The sequence below is a fragment of the Atheta coriaria genome, unplaced genomic scaffold (assembly GCF_025399875.1).
Source record: "Atheta coriaria isolate IRGN ID8LTWV9N9 unplaced genomic scaffold, Caltech_Dcor_3.1 hic_scaffold_4_pilon, whole genome shotgun sequence".
Lineage (NCBI taxonomy): Eukaryota > Metazoa > Arthropoda > Insecta > Coleoptera > Staphylinidae > Dalotia > Dalotia coriaria.
The window spans coordinates 1,857,258-1,873,144 of NW_027045446.1; the positions used below are offsets into that span (position 1 = coordinate 1,857,258).

General features: G+C 39.5%; 1 protein-coding gene across 5 annotated transcripts in view; it reads right to left on the bottom strand.

Annotated features, from left to right (window-relative positions):
• Window positions 1-2,697: 2,697 nt before the first annotated feature.
• Window positions 2,698-15,887, bottom strand: part of kst (spectrin beta chain, non-erythrocytic 5 kst) — a 29,469-nt gene continuing 16,279 nt past the window's right edge. For 3 of the 5 annotated variants that reach the window (XM_065301578.1, XM_065301576.1, XM_065301579.1), the window contains exons 3-13: window positions 10,723-15,825; window positions 10,215-10,657; window positions 10,035-10,100; window positions 7,989-9,938; window positions 6,310-7,915; window positions 6,027-6,257; window positions 5,219-5,967; window positions 3,909-5,151; window positions 3,717-3,858; window positions 3,490-3,582; window positions 2,698-3,262 (exon numbers count right to left, since the gene is read on the bottom strand). In XM_065301578.1, the coding sequence (XP_065157650.1) occupies window positions 3,132-3,262; window positions 3,490-3,582; window positions 3,717-3,858; window positions 3,909-5,151; window positions 5,219-5,967; window positions 6,027-6,257; window positions 6,310-7,915; window positions 7,989-9,938; window positions 10,035-10,100; window positions 10,215-10,657; window positions 10,723-15,825 (11,757 nt within the window). In that variant the 3' untranslated portion in view covers window positions 2,698-3,131. The remainder of the gene's footprint in view (window positions 3,263-3,489; window positions 3,583-3,716; window positions 3,859-3,908; window positions 5,152-5,218; window positions 5,968-6,026; window positions 6,258-6,309; window positions 7,916-7,988; window positions 9,939-10,034; window positions 10,101-10,214; window positions 10,658-10,722; window positions 15,826-15,887) is intronic. The other 2 variants (XM_065301577.1, XM_065301580.1) reach the window with 2 other exon arrangements.

Genomic DNA, 15,887 nt, shown 5'->3' on the forward strand with positions numbered 1-15,887 from the left:
ACCTGACAATCGCGTGGCGATCGTACAAGAATTGTACGAGATAAGAAAAACAAGTTTGTTTGTAAACACTGACACTTTCAATGTGGTAGTGCAGAACATGAATCGAATTGTACTCGTACTATGCATGGAATTATTAATTTCGATTAAATTTTAAATCGGAAACCTGATAGATAATTAAATTCTACATCTTTTTTGATAACATAACCGTTTAGACCCTCTTTAAAATTTTAGAGAAAAATGCATTCGTTTTTCGTAGACCTTCTTGTTCTTGACATAATCGCCAAAAATTCGTCACTGTTCTTCGACCGAAAAACATTTTAACAAAATAGTTCGACCCTCTTCCTTGACCGAAAAAATTAAGTAAAAAGTGCGACCCTGTTTTTCGACCGAAAAAATTTTAACAAAAGAATTCGAACAAAAATTTTAAGTGAAAAAGATCGACCCTGTTTTTCGACCGAAAAAATTTTAAAAAATTCGAACGAAAAATTTTAAGTAAAAAGTTTGGTCCTGTTTTTCTACCAAAAAATGTTAACAAAAAATTTGAACGAAAAATTTTAAGTAAAATGTTCGACCCTGTTTTCCGACCGAAAAAAATTTAACAAAAAAATTCGAATAAAAAATTTTAAGTAACAAAGTTCGATCGAAAAAATTTTAACAAAAAAATTCGACCGAAAAAATTTAAAAAAATTCGACCAAAAAATTAAGAAAAATATTCGACCCCGCTTTTCGACCAAAAAATTTTAACAAAAAAATTTTACTCTTCTTCGGCAATAACAAAAAAAGATCACCCCAATAACACAAACCGTTCCCGAGATATGAGCCAATTTCCACGACGAAACATGAAAAATATTAAAAATTGCCTAACTTTGAAGCCAATTTTGAGGGTGTTCCCGGCCCAATTTAGGGGGTGTCAAATGCGAATCGTTTAAAATGACTCTTCTTCTATAACACCAAAAAAGAACACCCCAATAATACAAACCGTTCCCGAGATATAAGCCAATTTCCACGACGAAACATGAAAAATATTAAAATTGCCTAATTTTGAAGCCAATTTTGAGGGTGTTGCCGGCCGAATTTAGGGGTGTCAAAGGCGATTCGTTTAAAATGACTCTTCTTCTACAACACAAAAAGAACATACCAATAACACACACCGTTCCCGAGATATGAGCCAATTTCCACGACGAAACATGAAAAATATTAAAATTGCTTAATTTTGAAGCGAATTTTGAGGGTGTTGCCGGCCCAATTTAGGGGTGTCAAATGCGAATCGTTTAAAATGACTCTTCTTCTACAACACCAAAAAGAACACCCCAATAATACAAACCGTTCCCGAGATATAAGACAATTTCCACGACAAAACTTGAAAAATATTAAAATTGCCCAAATTTGAAGCCAATTTTGAGGGTGTTGCCGCCGAATTTAGGGATGTCAAATGCGAATCGTTTAAAATGACTCTTCTTCTACAACACAAAAAAGAACATCCCAATAATACAAACCGTTCCCGAGATATAAGCCAATTTCCACGGCGAAACATGAAAAATATTAAAAATTCCCTAATTTTGAAGCCAATTTTGAGGGTGTTCCCGGCCGAATTCGGAGGTGTCAAATGCGTATTATTTAACATGACTCCTCTTCTACAATAACAAAAATGAACACCCCTATAACACTAAACGTTCCCGAAATATGAGCCAATTTCCAGTCGATTTTTGTGTGTTTGGGTGTCATTTTGAAGGATGCACAACACACGAACCAACCGACGGTATAAATAAACTGACCTCTTATCATGTAAGAATATAGCTGTGTCCGCGCAAAGAGAAATTAACATGCGCACGTCAAGGCTGAATAATATTCAGTGAATATGAACAACGTAAACATAAAGAGTACACTACTACACACCAATCTATGAACACGACGTATTGAAAATTAAAGAACTAAAATGCGAAATTTTGATACATCTAGCGCAGCATACTGACAATTGTTTTTATAAATAAAAATATTATTTACAAACATAAAAATAAAACTGAAATAAAATAATTATTTTAAACGATGTCATTGATAATAAATTGCAAAGCGTTCCCGAGATATGAGCAGATTTCCACTACGAAACATAAAAATTGTGATAATTGTCAAATTTTAAAACCGATTTAATTCCGAGGGCGGCAAAAGCGTGGCGTTAAAAATAAGTTATAATTTTATTATAAACTCACCAACATAACGCTCAATATCCGACGGCCGACGGAATCTCACTTGCAACAAATATGAACTGCACATTCCCGAAAGTTCCACTTGTTATAAATTGATAACAAAACATAAAACGTGTCCATTACCACTAAATACACTTAATTGTTGATCGAATCTACCGCAATGTTCCAAATTATTTACTATTTTAGCAAACAAGACAACTTGAAATACGCGTGTCGACTAACCGACCATACAACGACGACTAATACTACGTAGAGAACATTGTAGCGACGACTAGCGACGATTTTACGAATTGTGCACGATAAAAACTTGTTTGTATACACTGATAAATGTTCAAAATAGTCGCAGAGCTAAACACACGACAAGTAAGGTGATGTGCAAGTCCATAAACCACACATACACAGACAAAAGTTTAGTGTACGTACATAGAAAACACTTAAATCTAGCAAAACCGCACATCAAATGTTCGGATTTGCAATTCTTCTTTAATATTCATTAATTAAATATATATTTATTAACCTGAACAACGCTTTATTACAATTAATAGCAGCATAATCATTCTGAATCATATTTTCGCGTTTCACTACTGTCACAACTAACGTGCCGACTTAAACAGAGAAAAAAACATTTAATTATAATATAATACAAACACTGAAGAACAGGCGGTTATACATAACGTAAACATAAAGAATCAATTAGTCATTATCGTAACAATAATTTAAAAATGATGAAGTTAAAAACATTATATACGAATATAATTATACTTAGCAAAGTCGGTACTATCCAAATTTGCAATTTTTGGTACACCTAAACAACATATGTAGTTCTGCGCTTAAACTTTACACAAATATGTAACTATATACAAAATGTATATACCTCTATAGAAATCTGAAATGAAAATACGTCAATTAATACCATCCCGTTTACTTTTACATTTGGGACGATGGTTGTTTCCGCCGTTTGAACAAATCCATTATCCTTGTAGCTCTTCTTTCATTTTGCGCTGTCGGAGATGACCGATTAGATGCATCGTAGTCGGGTCTAACATCAGCACCGATACCTGCATTTGAAAATCAATTTTATTTATGTGACAAATATCTTAAAAGCAGAGAAACAATGCAAATGAGAGCATAAGATGTTAGTAAAGTCATGAAATAAGTTAGATAGAAATGAATGAAGAAAATTGTAGAGATCATTAGATGTTTAGTCCTTTAATTGAAGTAGCCTGTAGCCCAGAATTAATTAATAGAACTTGAAAATGTTCTTGAACACGTCTGAAGAACTAACCGTGAATGCCTCCGGTACTATCAATGGAGTTTTGTCGACGATTGCTTGCGTACATTGGTGGCTGAGTAACAGGTAATGGCGGCGGACTCTCTCCTAATATACATTTATTTGAAACGAACATTAGAAGCATGATTAGGACAACACAAACTAATACCAAATGCTAATGATAGCACCAACACGTTAATGATATTAATATTTAGGCTATAATAATGCAATGTTTAGATTACCTATGATTGAATGTCGATTCTGTACTTTGTTGCCATTTTGATAAGATGGATCTTGTCGGAGAACAACTGCGCTGTCGAGGACGTCCGGACTAGACGTGCGACTTGATTGTGAACTTATTTCAACGTCGTGGAAATCAGACGGCTACAAAAATGGATTAGATTCATAATAAAAAACACTTTTTAATGTGTTACCTTCTGAACATCAAGATGTAACAACTGTTGACTCGGTGGTAATCTAGCTCGGAATCCAACTTTTTGCACCCACGACGTCAGGTCCTGTTCATTTTGACAAGCAAACAAATACTCCGATTGGTCAGGAATGATCAGTCTGAATGCATATTTCCGTTTGCTGTAATCATCCGCAACACTGCATTGCGCATTGTGAATTCCTATGGGTGGATATAACGCCTTGGAAGATCTAAAGTCATCTCGATTTTTAAAGAAGCAAAGCAGCTGACCACAGAGGACCGTGTACAAATTCTTCCATGTCCTATTAGGTGCCTTCTTCCCGCCTGCTGCTAAAACTTGTTTTCTATCAATAAAGCCTTCAATTTCGGTCGGGGGAATTTCGTTCTCTGTAATTGCTTTTCCTCTGAACGAAGATCGTCTTCTTGTGGTAAAAGATGGCGTCCGTTTCGGTGGCCTACTCGGAATGGCCAGCTTCATGCTTTCGGCACGCTTTACGTTAACAGCAGCTTGCACGGCTTGCACTTTGTCGCCAAACATGGACGCTATAGAGTTAGACTTAGTCAGATTTACGACGGTACCAGGCTCAGGTCCGTTACCATTAACATCGTTACGTATATGTGTTTGCTCCTGTGGGCCTTCTTGCCGTCTCTGTTCGGTAATGCGTTGCATTTCTAACTTTTTACGTTGTGCCACACGTTCTTGTTCTTGGCGTTCACGTTCTGCAATTTTCGCCTGTGCTTCCATCTGCTTCTGCATTATAAACGCTTCTTCTAGAAGAGTCATGCGTTCAAGTGCAGCAAACTTCTCCTCTTGTGCACGAATGGTATTCTCAAAATCTTCATGTTTTTTAATAAAGTCTTCGACTTGAATGATAGAATCTCCAACTTTTTTATCATTCAAAGTATCTTGGCGTACATTTAGCCAGTTTTCTAACGTGTTTGCTTCGCGCTTGAACAATTGCACGTCCAAATTTTGTTCGTAGATCGTATTCCGGTATGTCCAAGTCTTTTTGAGCAAATCTAACCGATGCTCCAAAACTTTAATTTTATTGTCGATCTCCTGTGAAAAGAAATGTCCGTTTTTGATAAAATCATGGCCGGTGGCGAAGAAATCGTCAAAGATGGCGGAGCGTGCATCAATTTCCACTTTGTGCTCCTTGTGGCGCTCAATTAATAATTCTGCATTGGTATCGTCCTGTGGAAGATCCGGTGCTGTTATCCTCGCAAGCATTTCGTTAATCCACGCCCTAAGAACAAAATTACCATTACATTTGCCAAGATTCTGTGTCTAAACAAAAAAGAAAAGAAACTTACAGTAACTCTTGATGGCGATCGTAGTATGTTTGTAAATTCTCAGATTGTTTCAATTTCTGTTTTCTACTGTCACTCTTATCCTTTAATTCCTTCCAGGCCGCTAATGTCTCCTCCCGTTTGACTTGAATATGTTCCTCTGCATCTGGATAACTGGCGATTAACTGTTTTGCTTCATTGTCCACCTGTTCAACCTGTTCACTAACTGCTTGCAACTCGCTTTCAAACGCATCGTGTTTTCGAATAAACGCTTGAATACTCTCCAAATCAGTTCCGTACTGTTCAATATCCAAGATATTTTGTTTCTCTACTATCCACGCAACTGATTCATCAGCCGTCCTATCATACACGTGGACTTTCTTAGCTCCAGCTAACGCATCTTTGCGCGCCGCTGCAAGTTCCATAAGATCTTCCCATAGAGTCTTCAACTCTTCAACCTTAAGTTCAACATTGTCCATGTGCCTACTTTCCGACTCAATCAAATTCTGTCCCTTCTTGATACATGCCTGTACCCGCGGTTCACTGTTGGTCAAGGAAGTGTGGAAGGTTTCAAATGCTTGCGTTAAAAGTTCAACATGCTCCACATCTGTACCATAATCCTCAGAGGCTGCTTTAGCTTGTTGATCAATCATCCATTCGGTGACTTCACTACACTCTCTAGTAAATCCGAAGTAAGTTAATGCCTCCTGCAACTGCTCTTTACGTTCACTTAGTAAATTCAGCAAAACTTTAAACTTTTGAGAAACTTGATTCTGGGAACAAACAAATTATAGATTAATAAGTATATTATTCGCTGAAGAAGTTATTTTACCTGTTTCTTCTCAATATTCTCACTATCAAAATGATTACGATCAATAATACTTTGGGCATTGCTTGATAACTTATTAATCGTTGTTTCAAACGATTCAATTTCGCATGTGAGTGCTTCCAGTTTACGTTGCAAGGACTGGGTGGAATCTTCATCACGTCCTATCTCACCAGATTCAAGAAGTGGGCGTTTATCACCAATCCATGTTTCAATTTCGGCTGCTTCAGCATAATACTAAAAATGTTCCAGTTAGAATTCAAAATTTTACCGTAAAAATAAAATTTACCATTTGTGCTTCAAGTGCGTCTTGCAATCGCAGCCTTCTGATACTGGACATGTCCTTAAGATTACAAAACTTGGAATTGACTTGAGCTGCTTTGTCAGTGATAACATCAGCGGCTGAATGCCCGCTTCTGTTTAAATGCGCGGATCTTGAAACTAACGCAACTACAATCGGTTCGCGTGACATTAGTTCAGCTTCAAGCGCTTGGTGTTTCTTCTGTAGGCTTTGAACAGCAGTTAAACTGTTACCGAAATCTTTAGATACAGCTAAAGCTTCCCGATCAGCCAACCACTGCAGTTCATCGTCACAATCGCGTGTAAATTGCTGCAACATCATGGATGCCTCTAACATGTCTCGGCGAATCTGCATTGGTCCCTTTAGTTTGTGATAGATTGTAGTTAATTCGTGAGCTCGACTTTGCAGTTCATCCGCCATGAAATGTTTCTGTTTCACTAGCATCTCGGCAGTTTCGTTGATGTTATCACAGTTCTCACTGTGTTGTTGAATGTCATTTTCAAGACTAGTGTGTTTCTTCAATAGATTACTAACAGAAACCAAGTCCCTGCCGCAATCATTCGATTGCAATTGTGTTTGAATGTCAGTTAGCCATTCTTCAAACTCATCTAAGGACCTATTATAGAGTAACGCATGATAGGCGGCATTCAAACGGTCCTTTTTGAAATCAGAAATTTGTTGTAGATGTTTCCAATCGTATTCTAAGTCGTCTAAACGTTTACCAATTTCTTCAGATGCAAAATGATTAGCGTCCATCAACTTAGTTCCCTCCTTGATCACTTCGTCCACGCGATTAGAGTTCGCTTGAAACTCCGCTTCAAACGCGACGTGTTTCTGTATCTTACTCATTAAATTGCTAGAATCTCGGTAGTTTTCATCACTGGCAACCTGTAATTTCTGCACCAACCAACTTTCAACATCGTGGATATTCCGGATGAAAACATGCAACGCTTTCGATTCCTCCAGTTTCTTTTTCCGTTCATTGGCGGATTTTACCAAACTATTCTTTCGTTCAACAATGGCCGCCGTCCTTGACCGAATACCGGTGTTATCATAAGCATCATCTTCGATTTTCTTCGCCAATTCAGCAAGTTCATCAACTCTAATCAATTGTTGCGATAACATAGCTTCAAAGTCATGATGTTTACGAATAAGAAGCTCAACAGCACGTGCATTTTCACCGAGGTCCTCATTATTAAGGAAAGCTTCCTTTGATACCAACCAATTATCAATTTGATCGGCCTGTTCGTAGAACCCTTGCAAGTCGTACTCATGAGTCAAATCGGTCTTGTGTTGATTCCATAAAGTGTGTAAATCTGCGTGGAGATTTTCCAGCTTGTCAACTGCATCAGTAATTTGTGGGTCGGACTCTCCCAGTGATTTTCCAAAATTGATCATTTGGGCAAACTCTTCATTTCGACCATCCATTTCCACTTTAAGTTCTCTGTGGTTTTCTAATAGTGCTTCTGCTTCAGCGACTGATTTGGGTTTGTGTTGGGAATCCATACGTTTGGTAATATCCACGGTCCAAACTTCCAAAACGGATGTGTTTGCTAAGAATCTCTGCTTTGTGTATGCAGACTCCAATGCTTGCCTGTAAAAATTGAGAATTATAGATACAAGATCTAAAAATAGAAACGGTTTGACCTAAATTAGAAGTTGTTTACCTTCGCTTTTCTTTAGCTTGATCCAAATGCATCCATTGATTCTGTAGTGCATCCATACTGGCATAGATTGCTTCCGCACAATCCGGAAATTTCTGTGAAAATTTATACGAATCCTTATCGTGTTCATGAAGTTTCTTCGCGACAGCAGTCATCTCCATTTCGGCAGCCTCCTGTTTTCTTTGTAGAACTTCAACAGTGTGCAAATCCTTGCCGACATCATCCACTTCCATCGCGGCGATTTTCTCGTTGATTCTCTGTTGAGTATCAGCCACATCACGGTTAAAAGTGTGAACCTCAGCCGCACCGCTCAACTTCTTTCTGTAATCATCCAAAGATCCTTGCAGATTCTTCCACTTGTCCACAAAATTATCCCTTCGTTCTTGTACACCCCGATGTCCTTGATTGATCAATTTGTCAGCCAATTTATTGATGCTCTTAACTCGGGCGTCATCAACGCGCATATCAGAATCAACATCGTCCAATTTACGTTGTAATGCTTGACAATGTTCGTAATCACGACCTGTGTCAGCTGCTTGTACCATTACCTCCTTATCACGAATCCAGGACTCAATCTTATCCAATTGATTGTTAAACTCTAGAATATCCTGCGCTTCTTCTAATCCTCTACCGCGCATTCCCATCTCGTTGATTAACTTCTGCCATTCTAAGTCTAACTCAGCCAATTGGTGGCCAATATCCTGGGATGCTTTATGTTTCTTACTGATCAAAGTATTACCCTTCTGTTTGATTTCTTTCATTCTACCAACATTAGCAGCAATCTCCGCTTCAAATGCTTGATGTTTCTGCAACTTCTTAATCTTCTCCTCCAGGTTGTTGATAACTTCTCCAGATTTCGTGTCTGAATACAGTTTCTTTTCTTTTTCTGCGATCCATAACTTGGCATCCGCAACGTCACGAATAAAACCAGCATAGAGTAAAGTATGTTCTAAATTCAACCTCTTTTTAACACACAACTGTTTCACCTTCAGACGCTTATTCTGAATCTCAGCAAGCCGCGCAGCAATACTATCACTGTCGAAATGATTCTGGTTGATTAGTTTCTTGCCAGTTTTCATCAAAGTGTCATACTTTTCTTCCTGGCTGTTGAAAACTTTCTCAAACTCTTCGTGTTTCTTCATTTGTGTGGATACTTCTTCAACCGTCTCACCGAAATCGTTATTATTCAAAGCAGCTTCCTGCGTGTTGCATAGATTCTCCAATTGTTTTGCGTCTTTTAGAATATTGTGCAGATCAATCAACTGATACAGATATACATCCTTGGCGTTCCATGCCGAGTGCAACTTTTGATATTCTTCAAACAGAGCATTGCAGCGCTCAACAGCTTCAGCAGCATCATAATGATCAGTTTGATCCATGGCGGTAGCCATATCTCGAACAGCAATGAAAGCATCTTCACGTGCTTCAATTTCACCTTTAAGGGCATCATGTTCACCTCGCAAAGTTTGCGCCCTGGCAGCACTCCGGACATTTTCCTCCGCATTCATAGCCAAACGCACTTCAATGGCCCAATTGGTCAAATCACGAACCTCTGTGAGCAATTTCTGTAAATCCACACTAGCTTGCAAATGGTCCCTGCGACTTTCACTGGCATCCTTCAAATTCTGCCAGGCATTAACAATGGTATCCTGTTGTTGTTGAATCCTTTCTTTGTTATTGGGATACGTCGCTTTCAATTTCGCAGCGTCATCGATGAGTACCTGTAACCGTGCTTCCAAAGCAACCAGTTCATTCTCAAAAGCTTCCTGTTTGCGAAGCAGAGCCAGTGCCGTATTGAGATCTCGACCTAGCTCAATACCCAAAGAGGCTGTTTTCTCATGAATTCGCGATAATGCATCGCTGACATCATGATGGAAGCGATGTACTTCTCCAGCGGCGCGAAGTTTCTTATCACGATTCTCAATTTGTTGACGCAGAGATGTCCACCGAGTCCTACAACCACCAATCTCATGTTATCAAAAGAAATAAACAGAAAAACAAGCGTGCGACATCAACAAATCAATACAGAGGCAGTAAGCTATGGTTTACCGAATATCACTCCAATGTTCATTGACTTCATCACGAGCCGTTGAAGCGCCTTCAAGATTTCCTTCTCTGAAACAGTTAGTCCAACACCTACATGCACTAAACTACAACCACTAATAATTCTAAGATTGTTAAAATATCTACTACTAAACTAACAAGTATAAAATGATTAAAAGTACATACTCTAATTGAATCTGTTCCTTCTCGATGTCTGTAGTGTAAGGACTCTCGTTCGCAATCAATTTCTGAGCTAAATCTTCACATTGTCTGAATCGTTCCGATCCAGCTTCAATTCGATGTTTAAAATCATCAAATTTAGCCTGTAACAACAACAAATGTTCATAGTCTTGTCCATAATCCTCCGAAGCAGCTTGTTGGTATTGTTCGGCAATCCAATTCTTCAATTCCGCCGATTCTAAGAAATACTCATGTCTGAACATGGATTCCATAAGACGATGTTGTCGCAATGCTGCTTTCCGTTGCAAAGATCTTACTAGACGTTCCAGGGAAGATTGTCGTTCTGATATTATCTTTGAATCTGGATGTCCTGATTGAACTAATGTTTGGGCCCCACGTCCCATTTCACCAATGATATTACTGTAAGTGTCTAGCTCCAACTCCATAGCCTGAATAATAAAAATAATTTTATCATAAATTTTATTTAACTTAAAACTAAATTAGATCAGTTTACCTTGTGTTTAGTTAGTAGAGTAGTAGCAGCATTTCTGTCGCGTCCAAAATCATTACTTGAAAGAACAGTATTACGTTCATTTAACCAGGACTCCACTTCACTAGCTTCAAAGAAGTATTCTTGTGCTTTCAACGACAATTCTAAAGTTTGTGCTCGGGCTAAAGCAGAATCATTCAATTCCTTCCAAGCGTCCCTCAAAGAAGAACACAAATCATCAATCTTCACCTTTTCCGGATGTGATTGTTTAATCAAGTCTTCACCGATACCCAAAGTCTTATCAATGACCATTTGATGACCGGCAATCTCATCTTCTAACTTCTTGTGTTTCTTATGTAAAATCTGCGCTTGATGTAGATTTTGCCCAACGACAGTTGACGTAGCCAAAGGCATGTGATCCTTAACCCATTGCAATTCGTTATTAAGATCGAAATTAAACTTATGGAATCTCTGTGATTCTTCGATAGCATCCCGACGTTGTTTCATCGGCGCATCGATGGATTTCAAACGTTGTTGACATAGAATACCATTATCTGATTGAATCTCCTCGTCGCCATTGCTGCATTGATTCACCAAGTCATTTATACGTGCTGCGCACTGCAAACGTTCGTTTTCGATCATTTCGTGTTTCTTCAAAAGGTCCCGGCATGAACGCATATCGTTACCGACATGTGTACTCTTTAAATTCTTTTCTATATCATCAAGTTTTGCGTTGACATCGCTCACGTTCTGATTATAAATGTGTTGTGTTTCTGCTTCACGTAACTTCCTTCCTTTATCGAGAGACAAGCGAACTAAACTCTCCCATTCATCGTTAAGATCTTTCAAATTACGTGCAACTAAATCTTTCTTATAATTCCCTTCTGCAATCAACGCTTGACCCATTTTATTTACAGACCTTAGTTGTCCTTCATTAGCACGTAATTCTCGCTCAAAATCTTCATGTTTCTTTATTTTACGCGCTAAATTATTAAGGTCTTTGTAACTTTCATCAGTCGCTGTCTTTTGCTTATCAGCGAGCCACGCACGCAGGTCATGTACTTCCGCACAGAATAATTGATAATTTTTAGATGCCTCCAAAGCATTGTAACGATTCTGTGCTAATTCCTTCACCTTCTGTCTGCGGTCCAGTACTTGTTTACGTCTTGCATCAATACGTTGACTATCGTAATGATTGTCTTTGATCAATGTATCAGCCCTTTTGTCAAACGCAGTCAAACTAGGTTCTTGAGCAACTAAAGTATTCGTGAATGTACGATGTTGTTTGAGTAGTGCTTCAACTTCATCCAGAAACTCTCCAAGATTATAAAATTCAAGGAAGGCTTCATGACTTGATGATGCCGCATCAATCTTATCAGCTTCCTTATTGAATTTCTGTAGGTGTAGACATTGCTCCAGCCATTTCTCTTTTTCATTCCAACCTCGTTTCAACGCTGCTTGTTCCTCGACCAGGCGATTAATCTTTTCAGCCACGTCTGTCATATCCGGATTGGATTTTAGTAATTTCTTACCTAAATCTGTAACTTGTTTGAATTCATCATCATGCGCCTTGATATCCTGTCCCAAATCTTGATGATTTTTAATAAATTTATGCGCGGTTTGTACATCTCGCACTGTTGTCTCAGCATTGAGTTGATTCTTAACATCCGAAACCCAATTCAACAACGATTGTGTGCTGTTGGTAAAAATCTGTTGACCTACAGCATCTTCCAACCGCATGCGTCTCTGTAACGCTTTTTCTTTGACCTGTGCCCATAGGTCTCTAATGTCGTCCAGGATCTTGGCAACTTTGGCGCGTTCATGCGGATTGGAGGCGACCACCTGTTTAGCCAGCGAATCAATGTCGTTAACCGTCTTCGCAATTGGCGTAATTTCTCTTTCCAGTTGTTCGTGTCGACGCTGCAGTGCCTGCACGGTCTTGAGGTCGTGGCCGAGAACGTCGGAATCCAAATGACTTAATTTCTCGTGCATGCGCTCCTTCGCTTCGTCACAATTACTAAGAAATACTTCAACGATACTGGCGCCTTCGAGACTCTTCTCTTTCTGCGCACGAAGCCGATTGAGGCGGTCCCAGGCACTCACAATGTTACGATAGCGTGCGCGTACCTTATCAATCTGCGAGTGATTTTGTTTCTCGAACTCTTTCACTTCCGCATCGATACCCTCCAATCTCTTACTGCTAGCAGATAGATCAGTAATAAACTTCTTATGCTTTCTTTTCGCTTGATCCACACTCTGGGCTGGATCATCAGTGGTAAACATCTTCTCTTTATCTTTAATCCACTTATCAAAATCGTCACACTCTTTATAAAACCCATACAGCCTAATGGAATCCTCTAAAAGTGCATGTCTCTTCAGAGCCAACTCCTGGCACTCATTGTACGTATCATTAATTTGTTTCTGTCGCTTGGGAACAGTGTTACTTTCGTCTACAGTACGTTTACTTTGTTTGGGGGGACGTATAACCTTAACAGGGACTTGCTGCGGTACCATTTTGATCTTTTTCACTTTCTGCATCACTTTGATCTTCTCCTGTTTGTTGACTTTCAACTTCATCAATCGTGGTTCAATCATCCTGACGTAATTCGCTGGAGCAAAACCTTCAGTTCCGTCTGCCTTACGTACACACCACCAATCCGCGTTGTTCTTACTAGTTAAAAACATCACCTCACCTTTGACCATGGAAATACCATGTTCACTATACGGAAACAAAGCTTGTACCTGTGGAATCTTCCTTTCAGTAAGCACCAGACGATTTTCCAGCTTCTCAACTGGTTCCTCTTCGTATACTTCAACCGGGACCAATCTGGTTTCATAAATTGTCTCTTCCACAGGTTGATCAACAGCAGTTTCAGGAGTGAGGTCCAAATTGGAGATACCGGAAGCAATCAAGCGCTCAGCTTGATTGTTCAAACTTTGGATATCACCTTTATACGCGTTTAATTCACTGTGTAAATCACGATGACGTTGGAGAAGAGCCTGAGCACTGGGTTCATCAGACCCATAATCTTTCGATAACAAAATTGCTTTCTTTTCGTTTAGGAATGAATCCACCTCATTAGCATCCGCATAGAATTGATAAGCTTCAGCAGCGTCTTGTAAACGTGTTGTTCTGTCATTCGCAAACTTCTGTAAATTCTCCCACTCTTTATTGTTGGTATCAATATGTTCCTGAATCTGCGTGGAATGTTGATGCTTTTCATTGATCAATTGCTTCGCCGTGTTCTGCAGCTGGTCGAATTTATTCTTACGCATTTTGATTTCGTCCAGTAATAATTTGTGCTTCTGTTGCAAGCGCAACACTCCTTGAAGATCCTTTGCCGCAATGGCAGCTAGACAAATTCGTTGTTTCTCAATCAACCACGCCTCTTCATCCTGTTGATCTTGTAGAAATTGGTAAAAATTCCGTGCTTCTTCTAATAAAGCACGTCGTTCTGCGCATGCGTCCTGTACCCCTTTGTAAACCGCTGATAATTCATTGAGTTTCTGGCGTAAAACTTCCGCTTGCATTGGACTTTGCACAACAGCTTGTTCTCCCAATCGGATCAATTTTCTTTCAGTGTCAGAAAGCGCAGTCACTTGTAACTCTTGCAACGCGTGCTTCTGTAATAATTCCTCCACGTCCAACAAATGCATTCCGGTACTCACAGAAGAAACATCACTTTTTAACTGATTAAGGGTTGAGAGTGTGGTGTCAATCTCTCGAAGGACAGACATAGCGCTACACATTCTGTTTAGATTAGTTTTATGCTTCTCAACTAACTCCAACAACGTGTGCCATTTATTGAGGACATCGTCATGTGTTTTCTTCACGTTTGCTGACTCCCGATAATTCTCACGTTGTAATTCTTCACATTTCAAGGTCAACTCTTGAATGCGTTCTTTCCGGGGTAGAATATCAGCACTGATTGCTTCGTGCTTCTTAACTGTAGCTTCCACTTTTGTTAGATTAGCTCCATAAACAGGATCTGATAAAACTTGGATCATTTCTGTTAGATAGACCGACCTAAGATAACTTTTCCTCTCAAATTGAAGATATAAGTGTTCCAGACGTTGTAACCTCATTAATTCACTCCTCAATGCAAGTTCACGATGATGTTCAGCTTTCTGAAGTTGATTCCACGCTCGTTCTATGTCCTGTAAGAGTTTACCATCCGAAGGAACAAATGCAGGTTGTCTAATGTCTTCTTTAAGCTGGGAATTGATATGGAAATATAATGCTTCAATTTCGCTGCGTTCTTTATACTTGGGCGGTTTTTCTACAGTTCGGTAGTGTCCGAACTGTACCAGGAGATGTTGAATGCCTTCCAGGGAATTCGGAAATTGTCGATCTTCAAGTAAAATCACAGTTTTGTGTATCCACTCAAGCAGGTCGGTCGTAATCTTATCATAACGCAGTTTCATCTTATCTGCGTCCATCATACGCTTGAAGATTTTCTCAATTCGCCGACCGCTCTTCGCCTCGTTCTTCATGCGAGCGAATGTATGGTAATACGATGCCACATAGGTGATGATACTTTTTTCATCTGGTCGACTCGTATCGATATCCTCAGCATCCAGCAGTCGTGGAATGCCGAGCTCGTTGTTGGCCACGTCGAACGCATGATTCAGATTGTCTATGTGCGAGTTTGGTGCCAGTTCTTTATAGTCAAAGAGTTCCGGCCGATGGGCATGGATGAGCGCATTGAAACCCAAACCACTTCGCCACGAACCAGAAAAGTCGTTGATGTTGACGCCGGAATACCCGTGCGTCTTTCGTTGCACCCACAGCAGTAACGCATCTTTGGCAGATTTCTTCTCGGAGCTTTCGCTCTCCTCATCCACGTCGATTTCGATCTCTTGGATTTGAAACCGCAGAATAATCGTCCATATTAAACCCAACACCAGAGTGGGAATACCATCAACGATATCCTCGGCTCCTATACTCTCCAGTCGCACTTTGGTATGCAGAAACGCTAAGCTTTTGTTCACATTCTCGATTTTATGTACGCGCATGCGTCCCTGATTTGGTTTGGCCAACTTCTCGCCGGAGATTATCTCGAGAAGTTTCAGCAATTTTTTACCGTCGGCGAGATCCTCGAAGAGGTCCACCACCTCCATGCGAGCCTGTGATTTTTTTCAATAATAAACATAAAACCTATTCATACATATTCAAAGACTTCACCAAC